Source organism: Leptonotus elevatus, chromosome 14 (genome assembly GCF_054856555.1).
Source record: "Leptonotus elevatus isolate MCC_2025b chromosome 14, RoL_Lele_1.0, whole genome shotgun sequence".
NCBI lineage: Eukaryota > Metazoa > Chordata > Actinopteri > Syngnathiformes > Syngnathidae > Leptonotus > Leptonotus elevatus.
In genome coordinates this window covers 20,331,114-20,348,492 of record NC_141252.1, presented here as the reverse complement: position 1 = coordinate 20,348,492, position 17,379 = coordinate 20,331,114, and the positions used below count along the sequence as shown (strand labels likewise).

The window sequence follows — 17,379 nt, the reverse complement described above, 5'->3', positions numbered from 1 at the left end:
AACTTGGGTGGGGGGAGCCGCGCTTCCGGCTGCCCCTCTGTCACGTACTGGGCATTCCTTTTGGCCTATGGGGTGTTACAGGCCTCGTTATCCCACACGAGACCATGTCACGGACGCCCGTGGGGTTCGCCCCTCTGGCTGATGGCCCCATGGTCAGCCCCGAGCTTCACGTACCACGCCCTATCCCTCCCAAGCAGAGCAGCCTACTAGGCCAGGATGCTCTATTAAACTATATGTTACATGCCACTGGCAGAAATACAATAATAATAATTTAAATGATAATGCAATAATAATAATTAGCTGTGAATAATATACACTATCACTTTTTACTCCAAGACGTAGTTATTTTTTCCAAAACTGCATTCCAAACTGAACCGAAAACCGTGAGCACAAAACCGAATAAAAATAAATAGAAATATATATATATATCAGGGGTGTTAGAAAAAAATTATTCGGCAATATAGCGCGATATTACAGCGCGCAATTGTCGAATCGATTTGATATGCGGCCGGATAAATTTTTTATGGGAATATTCAACAAAACGTCTTATGGTTAGGATTCACACATTAAGCATGGAAGAATGTTATATTAATGGAACATTAAGCCTTAATATTTTATTTCAGTGCTGTTCAAACATAAAACAGACTGCAACCTGTTTGTTAAATGCAGTGGCTCAGCTATAAGCCTGAATTTTCTGATAAATACATTTTCATACAAATCTTACAGTGTACATGTACAAGTTTACTGATTAGTATTTTCTAAATTTTAGTAAAATAAATAAATAATCGCAATAATCAATTTATTGATTCGCATCGGGATTAATCCTATATTGAATCGAATCGTGACCTATGAATCGTGATACGAATCGAATCGCCAGGTACTCTGCAGGCATGGTCAGATTTTTTGTATAAAATATTAAAATAACCTTATTAAATGTTTGGTCGTACCCCAATCTACAATGCTGACATTGAAAATAATGGACTTGAACAAAAACAATGATAATATTGTCATTCGTTATTGAGAAAAAGTTGTTGATTTAAGAAAAACTCAGATTTCATGGGTGCAAAAGTATGTGAACCTCTCACTTAATCAGACTTTGCCTACATCCTTTTGCAATGAGAACTTCATCCAAACACTTTCTTTAGTGACTTATCAGTTTTTCACATCTACTTTGGGGGATTTTTTTATGATAAAAAAAAAAAAGAAAAAGAAAAAAAATAACGCATTGAAATGCTATTTTATATATATATATATATATATATATATACACACACAAACCCCCCCACACACACACACTTCATTTTTACAAGTATGTGCATGTTTTTAATATACGTGTGTATGTTGTGACTGAAGAGTTATACAAATTTTGTGTGGTGTTCGGATAATTGTGGCAATATTTTTGTACATGACAAAAATATCGTTTAATTTCATGTATTGGAACAGCAAGGTCAATTTCTTTACTTCTGTTGTATAATGAAGACATTTGTGTTTCAGATGAAAAAATTAATAAAAAACAAAATTTCAGAATTACAACTTTTATTTCATGGTATTGACATGTGGATGTGTTATATTTAAAACAAACAAAAAAGTACCTGTTTAAACCCACCCACAATTCAAGTGTATTGGAACTGACTTTACTAAATGAATTGAAAGTGAATAACATTTGGTGGCATAATATTTACTTTCAAGCCTGACACCCACCCCCGCAGCGTGTTTTGGGCTACTGTCTTGTTGATTGATGACGCTTCTCCCAATAAGTTTAAATGCATTTCTCTGTAAATTGCCAGACAAAATGTTTTTGTAGACTTCAGAATTAATTCTGCAGGTACTATTATGGGTTACATCTCACTCACACTACGTCAGATGGAATGGCAGCCAGCTTCCTAAGATACCTGGACAAAAAGGGAAGAACTTTTTCTGATAATGTGAAAAAGTGCATTACATGTTCACCCCACTGATGGGTGTGCCAGAGCATCTCTTTACTGCCTCTACTTTGGAGGTGTGAAGAAAACAAATTGTTTCATCATTTTAATTGCAGCAGCACCTGTATGAATGAGAAGAAAAAAAAGAAGTTCAGTTCTCAATTGATCAGTGGTGCAATTCAGATATGCGGCACGTAAAGAGGGGAAAAAACAATGGAATTTGATATCTTCAGAGTAGAATCAGGCCTTTTCTTCCCATACAGTCAATCCCCACACACTTGCGGCTGCGCACACGAAGATTCCCAATTTCTCATATTAGCAAATATATATATATATATATATATATTTTTAAACACATTTGTGACTTGCTCTGGCAAGATGAGGAGATGAGGCCATCTTGCAAAGGTATATAAATTAGATAGGGTTTCCATTTTGAGATTTCTCCAAAAACACCCTCAAAGGGGAAGCCTACCCAAAAGTTTTCTTTACAATAATATGTGACCGGCAAAAGTGTCCTCACATGGAAAGTCAATTCCAATCGCAGGTACGGCCATTATCCGAGATTTGAACCCTTTAAAATTTAGAAAGTTTGACCTGTCAACAGATGAAATCAGCCTCAACTTTGAAGATCACATTAAGCTTACAATTCATCCATTGAGTCATCAGCCAAAGTTTAGATATTTATTGTTGCTCCTTGTGGTATTTTCTTGTTTAAATTAGGTCATATTACCGCAGTGGGAAATTTGATTTAATAATAATGACCAAGATGATTTGGCATTTGGTGTGGCCTGTGATAAGTAAGTTTATGAATGTTATGTCTCAAATGCATTTGGCCACATAAAGAAAATGAAAATGTTTTGATGGTTCAACAGAGCACAACATGATACATACTGGATTTACAAGTCACTCCAAAAATGCGCTGCGTACATTTTGAGGTGGGGAGACTCGCTTTGGCATTTTTCATCTTCAAAGTCTATATTTTATAGCTTATATTTGATTTTAATTGCATCCCACTTAAAAGAGCATAAAATAAACATTTGTGGTGATATTACAAACCTTCGCCGCGATGTTTACCGATGACGCTGTTGTGCCAAACGGCATTTGCGTCTACTATACAACAAGGTAGGATGCCGTGTTATGTCATGCGTCTTCTGTTTACTTTCGTGCCGAATGGTCACATTATGTTATATTTTGACTTTTGGTTGCTATGTCCATTTATATCAATCACTTATTAAGTGACGTTCAAGGCGAGGAACCCATGGTTATTTGAGGCAGGTTTCCGAGGACGTGTTGCTAGCTAAAGTCGGCTAAAAAACGTGTTGGCCAATGATGCACTTGTCCTAATAATTGCGTATTTTAATACTCTTCTACTACAATTTTATAATTTGTGCTGTCGGGAAATGAAAATGGAGACCTCAAGGAGGCAATTTTTTTTAGAAATCTCAAAATCGACATTTTGTCCAAATGCTCTATTTTTATGATTTACGCAATTTACTAATCTCCCCGACATGCGGACCATTTTGCCGAAGCGGGTCACATATGTTCTATGCAGCTTTACTAGTCAAAACAGTAGTGTATTTTATAAGGCACACTTTAAAGTCACCGTGACTGAGGTCCAAAATCTGTAAATGTTGTCGTGCGACTTCGGTACGCGCTCTGCTTGTGGGAGGATTTCCCATCAACACATTGCTTATATACTGAACATGAAATTCGGACCTGGCTGAGGACAGGCATGATGAGAACGTGAAAGAGTCAACAGAAAGCATGCGGACGCTCAAGACACACTCCCAGTAGGTACGGTATATAGTGCCGGTATGTACATTGGGCATAATAACAGCGGTTTGGTTATTAAAGACCCCCGAAATGGCACCTACGAAGAGACACGCTTACGAAGCACAGTTCAAGCTGCAAGCTGTCAGTTACGCGGAAGAACACAGAAATCAAGCAGCCGCAAGATAATTCAAGTTCAACAAATCCATGGTTCGCAGGTGGAGTAAGCAGGAAAACTAGGTTTGCCAAGTCAAGAAGACAAGCCAAGTGCGGCAAATGAACGCGGAGCTTGCTATCATTCCGCTTGACTAAGGAACTCCAACCGCTGGACATCGGTGTAAACAGGGCGTTCAAAGTCCAGTTGCGAGTGGCGTGGGAGCGCTGGATGACAGATGGCGAACACAGCTTTACTAAGAATGGGAGGCAGCGCCGTACGAGTTACGCCACAATTTGTCAATGGATTGTTAATGCTTGGGCGAACGTGTCTGCTTGCACTATTGTACGAGCTTTCACGAAAGCCGGCATCATTTCCGAGGAGCCGCACAACAACGAGACTGACTCTGACAATGAGTCGGAGAATGCCGTGTTTGATGGAGAATTTGCCCAGTTGTTCATTTCGGATACAGAAGATGAGGACTTTGAGGGATTTTTGGATTAGGATTAGAGATACACCGATATGTGGTTTTCAGGGCCGATACCGATACCAATTATTAGTAGTCAAGGTTGCAGATAACCGAAATTTGGAGCCAATATTCATTTTGACAAAAAGGGAAAATATTGTCATCAAAATTTGAAAAAATACCCAGTTGTTCGTTTCGGATACAGAAGATGAGGATTGAGGGATTTTTGGATTAGGATTAGAGATACACCGATATGGGGTTTTCAGGGCCGATACCGATATCAATTATTAGTAGTCAAGGTTGCAGATAACCGACATTTGGAGCCAATATTCATTTTGACAAAAAGGGAAAATATTGGCATCAAAATTTGAAAAAATACAAACTCCAGCTCTTAGTTTTTTTCTGGAATTTTAAAGCATTTGTTTATTGAACAACTTTTAGGGTTAGTAAAATGTTGGAGTTTAAATTATTTTATTTTTTTAAATCAAACATCTATGTTTTAAAAATCTAACAATAAGTTCCGGGATCATGTTTTCAAAAGTTAAATAAAAACTTCAACAATTGTTTTCTATAGTAAATAAAGTATACCAAAATATCTGAAGTATAAATGTTTTACTTATCTTAGTTTTAATTTCAAACAAAAGCAGAAGGTGCAGAGAGTTGCCACGGTTAGGGTTCACCATAAAAATTTAAATTTAAATTAGCTCCCTGAAGTTGACACTTAAAAAAAAAAAAGATCTATTATCGGTCATATGATTATTCAAAATGGCCGATGCCGATATTTGTCAAAATGCTGAAAATCGGCGCCGATAATCGGCCGGGCCGATATTCGCTCTATCCCTAATTAGGATTGATCAAAAACAACGTGAGTACATTGTTAAATACTTCAAGTACAACCGAACTCACTGTTTACATTGTTAAATACTTCAAAGTACAACCAACCTTAGTTTTGTTCCGCTGTCTTTTTAAAAACATACACTTGCGCTAGCATGCATGCTAGCGTATGTTTTAGCATAAAAGCATCCTACCATGTGTTTTAAGATAGCATATGTTTAACAGTACCTGCGCCCAATACTACGGTGCGCCTTATGTGTGTGTTAAACACAGAAATAGCACCCATAACTGAGTCTGCGCTTTGTAATACCTTATGGTCGTGAAAATACTGTATTCTGATTAATATTGTGTTTGTGGAATATGAGTTAAGCATCAAAATCCACTCATTAAAGAGTTATCCCCCTTCTCAACGTTGCTAGGTCGCCGCTTAATTCTTTTGAAGTGGAAAGATGCATCTCCTACTACAGTAGCGCAGAGGATAAAAGATGTACTATTTCATCTTAAACTTGAGAAAATTAGATGTGTGATGGGGGGCTCTGAACAGGAGTTTCATCTGTTGTGGGGGCCACAACTAGGGAAGGACGACAGTGTGGAATGTTTACCTTGTTAGCTGCCTCTAGTGAAGTGATGAGTGTATTTAGCTCTTCTCTGTTCATCTCCATGGTAACAGGCTTGTGGGCGCCATTCTCCCTTAAATCCAGACAAAGACTTAACAGAGGAGTCTGAAGAGCTGAGATCTTGTCACTGGACAGGGCCAGCTGGGGGCAGGGTATATACAGAAGCAAATAAAATCATGCATCTGATTCAAGATGATGACAGTTAGACACACACGACTATGCTAAAAACCAGTATTGATCATCAGATCTAAATCTCTACTGGGTTTATGTTCAATCAGCATTTATTTAATGTATTCAGGACCCAAACCATTCAATTTTCAAATCTGTTTGACATCTGACTGGGAGCCAGTGTAAAGCAATTAGGACTGGAGTAATATCTGACCGGCTCTGGCAAAAGGGTCCTCACATGTGTCAAAAAAAATTTGTGCTCCCCATAGATTACTATTTAAAAAAAAAAATCTAGATTAATCTCACTCTTATTCTGGAATTAATCTAGATTAAAATGTTTCATTTGAATTTTGACAAAGGCAGCACGTGTTACAGAAATAATGACACTTGCTGATGATAAGTCTTTTACTTTGCAAAAGACCGATAAAGTTAGGCCAGAATGCACATGAGCAGACTAATTCACTCTTTTCCTGCCGATTTGATTAACGTATTCGGAAATTCGAACGTGGACCGCCTACATCGTTAATTGACATCAACTACATTTTTTTTTCTTTAGTTTTCTTTTTTTGCAACGGGGAGCGAAACATCTAGTGCAGCTCTACTTTCATGAATGAGGTGGTGGTGGTGGTGGTGGGAGGGGGGCACTAACTATGGCCAACAGATGGCAGCATTGTATCTCTTTTGGATGAGATTGTGCATCAAAGCAATTGAAATGACAACATGGCGGATCTTTGGAAATACATTTTCAAGCACGTCGTGATTAATGTCTTTGTCATATTAAATCTAAAAAGAGAGAAAATAAGTTTGTTTTACTATCTTTATGGGGCCATTTCATTGACATAATGCATTTTCTAGCCCATCCCCCTAACCATCAAAAAAAGATTGCTTATCCCCATTCCTTAGCCTAACCTCAATCATAACCCAATTCAAACCTAAACTCTAAAACCAAGTCTTGACCCACAAAAAGAGGTCTAAACTTGTGGGGCTGAGCAAAATGGCCCCACATGGACGGGTGGGCCCCACAACTCGGTGAAATCCCGGAATGTTGGCCCCACTCTGTAATAAAAACAAGACCACACACGCGCTAAATTTACAATAAAATTTATTTTTTTCCCACTAATTTAGATATTGTTGCATTTTTTTTAGTAATTTCATAACAATTCAATAAAAAAATGTAAAATTTAAAATATGTACTGTAAACCAGCCTTGATGCTGGAAATATATTTATTTCCCGTGATTTTCACTATTTAAAAATCATAAATTGGAAGTTGATCAACACTGTGTAACAGACGATATTCGAGTGCATTTCTTAGTAAAGCCAACAACCTATATCTGTGCTAAAAGCTACAGGACTCAAAGACATGTCGAACGAAGCAAAGCATCAATTCACCTTAAGATGCCAGTCGAAATCCTGTAATATAGCAGAGGAGATTGAGTTGGTTGTGACCAGCAGAGCATGGCAAATCTCTTCCTGTCGGGCTTTTAGCACATTGAGAACAGCCCCTGAGTGGCTGCTACTCAACTCTGACAGGCTAACCAGCACCTGAACATACATAATCAGCAGGAAACAATGGAAATTTGTCCTGAGAATAAAGTAAGCTTCTCACCCCCATTGTCCCTTAATGCACTCTTACCTCCTCATCAGAGCTGTTGTTCCCTACCGACAGCCGGAAGACTGCTGCCAAAGAGTTGATCATCTCCAGCCACTCCTCCAGGCTCCAGGTGGCATTGTAGTCCCCTCTGTGAGGAGGTTCTCGGCCACAGAGTCCATCCACTACTCTGTGACACAGCTGCAGACAAACAGTGAAACTCTGGCATGATTTAAAGTGTGAAACAGCAGCTACGGCTTGTCCAATACATCAATTTTCATTCTTTGAGGTGGGGGAAAAAAAACAAAACTTTCCAATGTTGACCTATTGACAAATAACGGTTTAACCCCAAAATACTGTGCTTTTTTAGAAAGTTGGTGGAACTGTAATTTGTCCAAATGCATATTGACAAGCTCTAAATCTAAAATTGCGCAGAGAATGTTCTTAGGACAGATTACACAAAACTAGAACTTTTGACAGCTCTATTTCCACAAATGGCATGCAGTCAGGGCTGTCAAGGCCTTTTCTGCCGGCCTACAAGAAGCGAAACCCAGTCAAGAGGAAGAGACAGGTAGGACATTTCTTCATTGAGGCTGGAAATAGTTTCTAAATGACTGGCTGTAATGCATCCCGTGTGACCTAAAGCATGAGAGTGTGATGAATTGCCAGGGTGCATAATATTTAGAGGCGAGCTGACAGGACGTACTGTAATGAAATGTGTTTATACCGCACCGTAGTTTTATGCAATATGTTGCATTACTTAGTTGCTGAAAAACGTTTAATGTTTCTGTAAAGTGTTAGTTTCGTAATTCGTTACTCGCAATACTGCCGACAAAACACAAACAGCCTAATAAAAGCTTAATGCGCTGTCGTGTATAAGCTTTATAAAACTCTCCATTCGCTTATCCTAATTATTTTCTTTGTAACTTTATCACTATCGTTTTGTTTGAAACGCATTTCGACGATGAGGACCAAACGTCATATTAAAGCGGATTAATCGCACAGACAGCATTCACCGGGCACTGTCGTTTAACGTTTCGCTGTCCACAAAAAAACTACGCTAATTTGCACTTACTTTAAGACACTCCGTAACAGGCAAGCTATTTAGTTGGGCCACCATACTTTTTCAACTTCCGCTTTCTAGTCAGCTGACGCACGGTGATAGTCACGTGATTGCGTCATGCGGCATTGAAACACATTGCGTAGAATAGAGGATTAACATAATCAAGTACTCGTTTGTTTCACAAAAATATTTTGTTAACGCGATGTAAGCCGTGATCATGCACACATCATATATCATTAACAGGAAAGTACATTTTAAAACCCCAAAGACTACTACAAAAGATCATACAAAATTAAAAGATAATATTTCCAATGTTGTGACACCCCCCTCAGGAGGAAGCGGAAAGGGTACATAAGAATGGCTGCGACACAATACATTGCCGCCGGTGTGTACAGACCTAGTTACTGACTGGCTACTGCTCGGTTTGGGAGAAACGTTCTGTGGATAGCAAACAAGTGGACGGACGAGCGGACTTTTAACTCAAACCCCATTTCATCATTTACACTAAAATCAGGGTAAGTCGATATGGGAGGAAACCGCTCCTTGGGGGTGAGGGATAGGTAGTGGATTGGAGATGATTAACCTTAGTTGTCGATAGTGTAAATGCAAATTAACTAACGTTCAAATTTGAATTTAGGTAATCAAGAAGATTTGCAGTCTTCCTATTACACGACAATAAAACGACTTTTAGCAAACTATTCAGAATTTGTCAAATATCTGTGTTGTTTGACAATACTTCGTGAGATTCCAACATATGTAATTACCCTCTTATACAGTCCACAGCACTTTCCAGCTTTGGACACACAGGTGAAGGTACTGTTGATAATGGTCATCTAGTATGCTATTGTATGTGCATAGTATGAGCATGGCTCAAGTTACTGAAATTTGCCTAAATCTATATCAACAAGCTACTAAGTTTCTGGGAAAGCCACTAAGATTCTGGGAAAAATTTCCTTTGGACCAGAGATGGGAAAAATACTGACATTTTCTACTTGAGTAAAATCCAATTTCTTGTGTAAAAAAAAAAAAAGGGGGGGGGGGGAGTAAAGGCTCAGAAATGTACTTGACACGTAGAAGTAAAATATATTTTAACTGAATGTTTCCTCCTACGTTAATTTGAAAGATATTAGGTAATGGAGCAAAAATGGGTATACATCAGCTAGTTGACTCTGACTTGCCTTGCGTGGAGTTGAGAGAGTTAAGTGTCACTCCCTCATGTTGCTGGTTCACTCCTCGCTGACATGATTGAACCTTCTTTCATATTGTTGACTGGCAGTCTACAGCGTTGTTCTTATCAAGTTCAAATTATCCTCTGTAATGGCGGTGCGCATTGCCCTCATATTTTCGGGTTGTTCTAATCTAGCCAAATACACGTCATGTGATAGCGTGCTGTAGAGGCAATCACAAGCTAGGAAATGTTGCTTCACACGACTCCTTATGATGAACACAATCATTGGAAAAAAGTTTCCTTTGCCCGGACGTGGGTAACGGGCCCCCCATCTGGAGCCAGGCCTCAGGGTGGGGCTCTTTGGCGAACGCCTGGTGGCCGGGCCTGCACATGGGGCCCAGCCGGAAGAGGCAAAGTAGTTCCCCCTCCCATGTGCTCGCCAAAGGGGTCGGGTGCAAAGTGAGCTGGGCGGCAACCCAGGCCTTGGCGGACCGATCCCCGGCTACATAAAATGGCTCTTGGGACATGGAATGTCACCTCTCTGGCGGGGAAGGAGCCCGAGCTAGTGTGTGAGGCAGAGAATTTCAGACTAAACATAGTCAGACTCACCTCCACACACAGCTTGGGCTCTGGTACCAGTCCTCTCGAGAGGGGTTTCACTCTCTTAAACTCTTGTGTTGCCCACGGTGAGAGGCGCAGAGCAGGTGTGAGCATAGTTATTGCTCCTAGGCTTAGCACCTGTACATTTGTGTTCACCCCGATAGACGAGAGGGTAGCCTCCCTCCGCCTTCGGGTGGGGGGACGGGTCCTGACTGTTGTTTGTGCATATGTACCCAACAGCAAGCTCTTTGTACTCATCTGGACATTGTTGGAGGATGCATGATGTAGAAAAAGCTCAAATATTACCTTTTTGAACTGCACAATGCATTTTTAAGATCGGAGTCTAAAATCACACCTAGGTTTGTCACTTGGGGTTTAAAGGACTGACATAGGCCCCGTCCAGACGGAAGCAAAGCCGGCTTCGTTCCTCAAACAAATCTCGTACACACAGAAGCATTTCAAGACTTGTGTGTGTCTAAAAGAAGATGCTGAGGACGTTTAACTGCTAAATGTATATGCCAAGTCTGGAGCGCAGCCACAGGGAGTTAACGGAAAGCGTAGATTCGTAGAAGAATCAGCGAAGAAGACAAACACTTTTTTAAAAAACTTTATTGCAATCGACAGAACAAACATGGCTTTGCATGTATCAAAACAACATGAAAAAGACAAACATAGGAGAAGTGACAATGGCGAGTGATTAAAGTACAACACCGCTTGTTGAACGGGGAATTAAGAAGCAAAATATTTTGCTGTAAAGGCATAAGCAAGCTAAGGAGGCTGCGCAAAACGACTATGACACGGCTATCTGCCACTGTTTTGTTTGCGCGCAGTCACGCGAGAATTGGCGCATACGTCATCAATCTGCGACAATGGTGTCCAGACAGACGCATATACGTTTTGAAATCTTTCTACTCTGGAGCCCGGTTTCAAAAGTGATCGGTTTCAAGCTCCGAAACCGCGTCATCGTGTGGTCGAACGGCCTAAACGGTAAGAAACTTGTGAGGATACATTGAAACTGGCTTTCGTGTGGACGGGGCCATAGATTCAACAAAAAACACTAATTACACATCAAGGGACACCTGGTCGAGACACAAGTGGCAGAGGGCATTGATTGGTTGACACACAGAGGAAGGGAAGACACACACAGGTGGACGTAGTTAGACATGACAAGACAAGGGGAGACACAATGAACTAGGGGTGTTAAAAAAAATAGATCCGCCAATATTACAGCGCGCAGTTCTTGAATCGATTCGATGTGCGGCCGAATCGATTTTTAAAAATCAAGTTTTTATGGGAATATTCAAAAAAACGTCTTACTTAGGGTTAGGATTCACACATTAACTCTTTGACTGCCAGACGTTTTCAGAAAAGGGATGCTGTGGGTGCCAGCCGATTTAAGCATTTTGACTGATCTTTCAAGGTCCACAGAAAATTTTGTTTTTGGACTATGGAAACACATACTACCAAATGAAAGATTGAACTCTCATCTTTCATCAGAAAAAAAAAGTTTGTTTCTACCTTATTCCGTTTTTCAGTAATCAACAATAGAAAATGTTTAGTTTCACCCAAAAGCTCTTGTTTTGGACCAAAATACGGAGAAATCAAGCTTTTAGTGAAACGATATTATTTCATGCACTCGAGTGAATTTGACACCTTTTTTTCCCCCATGAATAATGCCACAAACATCTAAACAGTGCTTTACTTATGTAAAACACTACCACCAACAATGTAAAAGTGTTTTTGTTAGCAAAATAAGTTTATTTACATTCAACAGTGTAACAATTTGACACAACAATTTGGCAAACTATTTACAAATGTGTGCAACTGTAGTACTATTTATAATTATGTGGATGTTTCAACTACAGTTTTTCTTTTTGTGTAACACTCCCCTGCGTGCAAGGACACTAAACAGGATTTGCACAACAGATTAGTTTCACTGTGATTGCCCCTTCGCGTGCAGACGCTACACTTTCTTGCCGGCCGTTTTTTTCCGGGGAATAGCAAGTATATACTGCAGTGTGTGTTTGGCCATGTTGCCATCAAGTCTACTATCAGGATCATGATACGGTTACGTTACGGTGGTCTTACGTCTGGCTTCCTCATGTCCTTAAGTTCCTATACCGGGTGGTAGATGTTCTGATCCATCTTATCTACTCCATTCATGGTGGCATCGTAGTCCAGAACCAGTGTCTTCTCCGTGATCAGACTGTACCCGCTCCACCGATGAATATGCATTGGACTCGGGGTACTCTTCATCGTCCGATTGAACGTCCGCCTGTGCTCGGTTGTGCTCCGCGTTTTCTGCCGTTGGCATCGCTAGCCGGTGAGGTTTTATGACGTGATCATAGCCGCCGCGTCAACGCTTCCAACTTCGGCGTCAACCTCGCCAGTCACCACCATCATCATCATCGTCGACATCAATGTGCTCTTTAGTATTAGTCGATGCTTTTCGACTACTCTTCATCGTCCGATTGAACGTCCGCTTGTGCAGAAGTGCTCGTTTTCCGCCGTTAGCATCGCTAGCCGGTGAGGCTTTACGACGTGATCATAGCCGCCGCGTCAACGCTTCCAACTTTGGCGTCAAGCTCGGAGTCACCATCATCATCATTGTCGTCATCAATGCGCTGTTTAGCATTAGTCGATGAATGAAAAATGCTCAAGCGTGAGCTGCTTGCAACCGGTCGCCATTGTTGCTTCATCAGCCATTGTCCCCTCAACACTCTAGCTCCGCCTCACGTCTTCTACTGACGCCCACCCAATCTTGTCCAAAGAGTCATCGCTGCCATCTAGGGGCCAAAACTAGTCATTATACTAACTAGATCTGCTTGATACTTTCAGCACTGCTGGCCAAGGCTTTCCTCCACCCGTTTCCAAAAAAAACCCAAAAAAACATAGTGAACGTCTTTTAACGTCTTTGGCGCCCCTCCGTAGGATTTTACTAAACGTTATTTAACGTTTTTGGCAGTAAAAGAGTTAAATGCCTGAATTTTCAGATAAATAAATAAATTTTCATACAAATCTTACAGTGTACATGTTTACTGATTAGTATTTTCCAAATTTGAGTTTAAAAAAATCACAATAAATCACAATAATCAATTTATAGATTCGTATTGGGATTAATCGGTATCGAATCGAATCTTGACCTATGAATCGTGATACGAATCCAATCGCCAGGTACTAGGTAATTCACACCCCTACAAGGAACACAACAAAAAACTGACAACAAGAGCACAAAACCCAAGGTAAACCCAAACCAAGACAGAACTGAAACATAACAATCTTGACTCCTTATGTTGCCTAAAGGAAGCATATACAGTGGGGGAAAAACACGGGACCAAGAATGCTGCCCAAGTGCAAGGCAGGTCAAATGATTGCAGTTTTCATGATGTCAGAGCTTTAAAGCTCCATATAGTATACAGCACACTGAAAAAGTATTTGGCCTCCTTTGTGATTTCTGATTTAGTTTTGCATATTTATCCCACTGTTTCAGATCATCCAACCAATGGGGTATATGCTACGGACTTCCAACTTCCGGGTTTCACACATCAGCGTCGTTTCTGGCCACTGATGGCTGCGTTCTAACACTCGAACCCCCTCCCTGCGCCCCCCAACCACGCACTCCCGCCGGGCATCTCAACTCTCTGAAATGCTTCGGACAACTGAGACAGACAAACTACTCACTCGCACTTGTCGACGGGAACGTGCAACTGAGGGGCACAAAGGCAGAAGCGCAAGAACTGGCACGAACACGAAATGGAAACAAAGCTGATGTGTGAAAACCAGGAAGTCGGAAGTCCCGCCTCCTGGGTGGCATATACCCATTTGATTACCAGGTATCTCACAAAGACAACCCATGTAAATATGAGAAATGCGTGGAAAAGCTAATAGCTGAATGCTAATATTTTAATGCATGTGGAATGCTTTATTATAACAATAATGTTGTTATTGAGGTAATGATGATAAGTTGTATGTATGGAAGTGGGCGTGGGAAGTTCAATGTCAGTCCCATTGAAAATGAATGGGGGGAAAGTTGCTATTTAACGTTAAATTGTGTGAATACTGTAAGTAATGTGGAATCAGACGATATAGTCCCAGGATGGCATGAATTTTTGAAGCAAGTTGAAATTTGAACGGTGTAAAACGGAAGTATTATCTGGGAGTTATTGCATGGCAAAAAAGTGAGTGGAATAAGTGCCCTGAATAATAAAGCACGTTTAGAAACAACATATGTGGGAATGCTATTTAGCATTCCCACAAATACTACCGATTGGCTTACACAGGTAATACAATAGTTTTGGTGGAGTGTACTAATTCAACATTTAATAAAGTAATTGGGAACATAAAAACTTTTTTTTTTTTTGCAGGATGAAGACCTAATGGAAATCTTAAGTAGATTACAGAGGAACACAAGGCAGTCAAGATCAAGGCCTGGCTGCCAAACTGCGTAAATGGAAGGGCACGAATGGATGCGATACCAATGTCGGCGGCTGTTAGTTCGAGATCGGAACCGAGGAGACCTACCCACCAAATGTTCAGAGGATTCTCACATCTTCCCACAGAAATGTAGAGCAAAGAGAAGAACAATAATTGTTGGGCAAGGAGTCCACCAGCAGGAATTCAGAAATGTTGCCCAAGGTTACAAGGGCAACATTATCCACACTACCAAGTACAGTTTGTTGACCTTCCTCCCTATGAACCTGTTTCAGCAGTTTCACAGGTCAGATTTTACATGAATGTGTAACAAATTTGTTTAGTATTTACATGTATCAAAATTTCAACTTTCTACCTTTCAAGAATGACTCCCATTCCTTTCGAATTATTTATTGCTTGCCGCAGATTAAAAATAGAAATCGTTTTCCTATGGAAAATCACAAGATATATTGTTCCAAATTATTATGCATGTAGGATTCAAGTTAAACATTTAAATTGTAGCTTTTCTTGGGGAATTTTCAGCATATATTACTCCTGTTTATTTCGATTCCTGACATTATGTCAATCGCAGACAGGTTTGAGAGTTACTCTTCCAGGTGAGCCTTTTTGCAGGACAATTAAGGAGGTTGTTCACATTAATAAGTACGGATAAAATAATGATATTTTTGCTAATGCAAGGCCTTGAATAAACTGGTGAATGGAATGAAAACACGGTACCAAGAAAACTCAAAGGGGAAATAATCTAGAAACTGCTTTTTCGAGTACCTGCTCACCAATCAAGTTAGAAATTAAATAATCAAGTCAATCCTTTGTTAGCTACCTGTTAACAAAAAAAATGCCACCATTGAAGCTTGGGATAGGCAACTGGTGGAACTCTGAGTGACCCCTTGATTATTCCGCTGGCAAATGGAAAACAATTGTTTTTTTGTTTTTATAAACCATGAAAAATCTTCAGAAAACACTGATAATCATTCAATATAGATTTTGTTTTGTTTTTTAATACAAAAAAATGGTAATGGGTGAATGTGGAAAACGAAATCCTGGAAAAAAAAAATACAAAAGAAAAAATAAATGATTGAAAACGTATAAAAAATAATATACAAATTTGCGAGTGCTAAAAAGGATCTCTCAAGGATAGTTAGACCTTTTATAAAAGTTATTCTTGAACTAAAGCAACTTTGTTTGTACGATGTAAATGTCATGATGACAAGTTTTATTGTTTGTTTTTTATCAATTGACTTGATTTAATTTTGCTTTTACCATTCTTGCATGCAGGGTCGCCAACCTCTACTTCCTGTTCCTGATTTTACTGAACTGGGTGCCTGTGGTTGAAGCCTTTCAGAAAGAAATTACAATGATTCCTTTGCTGGTGGTACTCGCTGTCATCGCTGTTAAAGATGCTTTGGAAGACTACAGACGCTATCACTTTGACAAAAAGATTAACAACAGTGCAGTAGAAGTGTATTGTGGGTAAGTGATTCTTAGGCATTCAATTTCCATGAAAAGTATGTGCGTATGTATTAAGGATGTCATGCGATTGAAATTTTTCTTTATTTTATTTTTTTATTGAACCATTATTTAACCAGTAAAATCCAATTGAAATACAGTGATGAGTTCGCGGACCGTTGTTTGTTATGAAGCGCAAGGAGGCATGAAAAACAGAGTCCAACATATGTAGAGATTTGGCTGGGGCATGTGAGTATAAAAGGTCTCCATAATCAAGCAGAGGAAGAAAGGTTGCAGCCACAAGTATCTTCCTTGCATGGAAAGAAAAACACAACTTATTTCTAAAATAGAAACTTAACTTAAGGCGCAGTTTTGTTTTGTTTTTTTACAAGAGAATCAATGTGAGGCTTAAAAGACAATGATGCATCAATTAAGATGCCCAAGTATTTATAAGCAATAACGACCTCAATCACTGAGCCATCAGGAGCAACAATAGGGGAAACATTCTTCTGCTTGTCTTTACTATTAGAAAACACCATTACTTTTGTTTTGCTGGTATTTAAGGAAAGATTCAAGTCAGAAAAACTACAACAAGCAGTCGTGAATGCATTTTGTAAATTGTTAATGGTTTCAGTGAGTGTAGCTGCGAAAGAATAGACAATCATGTCATTCATGTCATGCTCAGATTCTGCCCCACATCATTTATATAAATTGTAAACAGGAGCAGGCCTAGAATAGATCTGTGTGGTACACCTCAAGTAACTGGCAGAACATCAGAACATTGGTCATCACATTTAATACTTTGAGTTCTTTCAGTAAGATAGTTAGAAATCCAACCAACTGCTTGCTCTGAAAGTCCAATACCCTTTAACCGCTGCTTCAATATCTGATGATCTACAGAATCAAATGCTTTGGTCAGATCTATAAAAACAGATACACATTTCTGTTTTCTGTCAATAGCAGAACAAACAACTTACAACTTTTAAATTGTGTTTAAAATTAATCGCAAGACTTCAATAGTTAACTCACGATTAATCGCATATTTTATATCTGTTCTAAATGTACAATAAAATATATTTTTCTAAGTTTTCATACTCTTGTTAACAAACGTGGGAAAAAAAATTAACTTATAGAATTATGGCTGCGTCTTT

General features: G+C 39.5%; 2 protein-coding genes across 3 annotated transcripts in view; one reads left to right on the top strand and one right to left on the bottom strand.

Annotated features, from left to right (window-relative positions):
• Positions 1-1,519: 1,519 nt before the first annotated feature.
• On the bottom strand, positions 1,520-8,698 carry commd8 (COMM domain containing 8). Of its 2 annotated transcripts, XM_086094607.1 has the most exons (5): positions 8,596-8,698; positions 7,566-7,721; positions 7,322-7,474; positions 5,749-5,904; positions 1,520-2,044 (listed from the first exon to the last, which is right to left on the bottom strand). In XM_086094607.1, the coding sequence occupies exons 1-5, from the start codon at positions 8,638-8,640 to the stop codon at positions 2,024-2,026; spliced, it is 531 nt and encodes a 176-aa protein (XP_085950733.1). In that variant the 5' UTR covers positions 8,641-8,698; the 3' UTR covers positions 1,520-2,023. The 2 variants fall into 2 exon arrangements, with proteins under 2 accessions (XP_085950733.1, XP_085950734.1); XM_086094608.1 differs by lacking the exons at positions 1,520-2,044; positions 5,749-5,904 and adding an exon at positions 5,918-6,987.
• Positions 8,699-8,725: 27 nt separating this feature from the next.
• atp10d (ATPase phospholipid transporting 10D) overlaps positions 8,726-17,379 on the top strand; it is a 45,621-nt gene continuing 36,967 nt past the window's right edge. Inside the window, exons 1-3 of the mRNA XM_086095200.1 lie at positions 8,726-9,098; positions 14,716-15,068; positions 16,058-16,252. Coding sequence (XP_085951326.1) covers positions 14,800-15,068; positions 16,058-16,252 — 464 coding nt within the window. The 5' untranslated portion in view covers positions 8,726-9,098; positions 14,716-14,799. The remainder of the gene's footprint in view (positions 9,099-14,715; positions 15,069-16,057; positions 16,253-17,379) is intronic.

Bases quoted from the DNA above. Each gene is read 5' to 3' on its own strand.
- commd8 (XM_086094607.1), bottom strand. From the start codon at position 8,640: ATGGTGGCCCAACTAAATAGCTTGCCTGTTACGGAGTGTCTTAAA. The intron at 7,475-7,565 runs GTAAGAGTGCAT...ATGTATGTTCAG, and splicing joins ACAACAGCTCTGATGAGGAG to GTGCTGGTTAGCCTGTCAGA. The intron at 2,045-5,748 runs GTAAACATTCCA...TCATTCATACAG, and splicing joins CACTAGAGGCAGCTAACAAG to GTGCTGCTGCAATTAAAATG.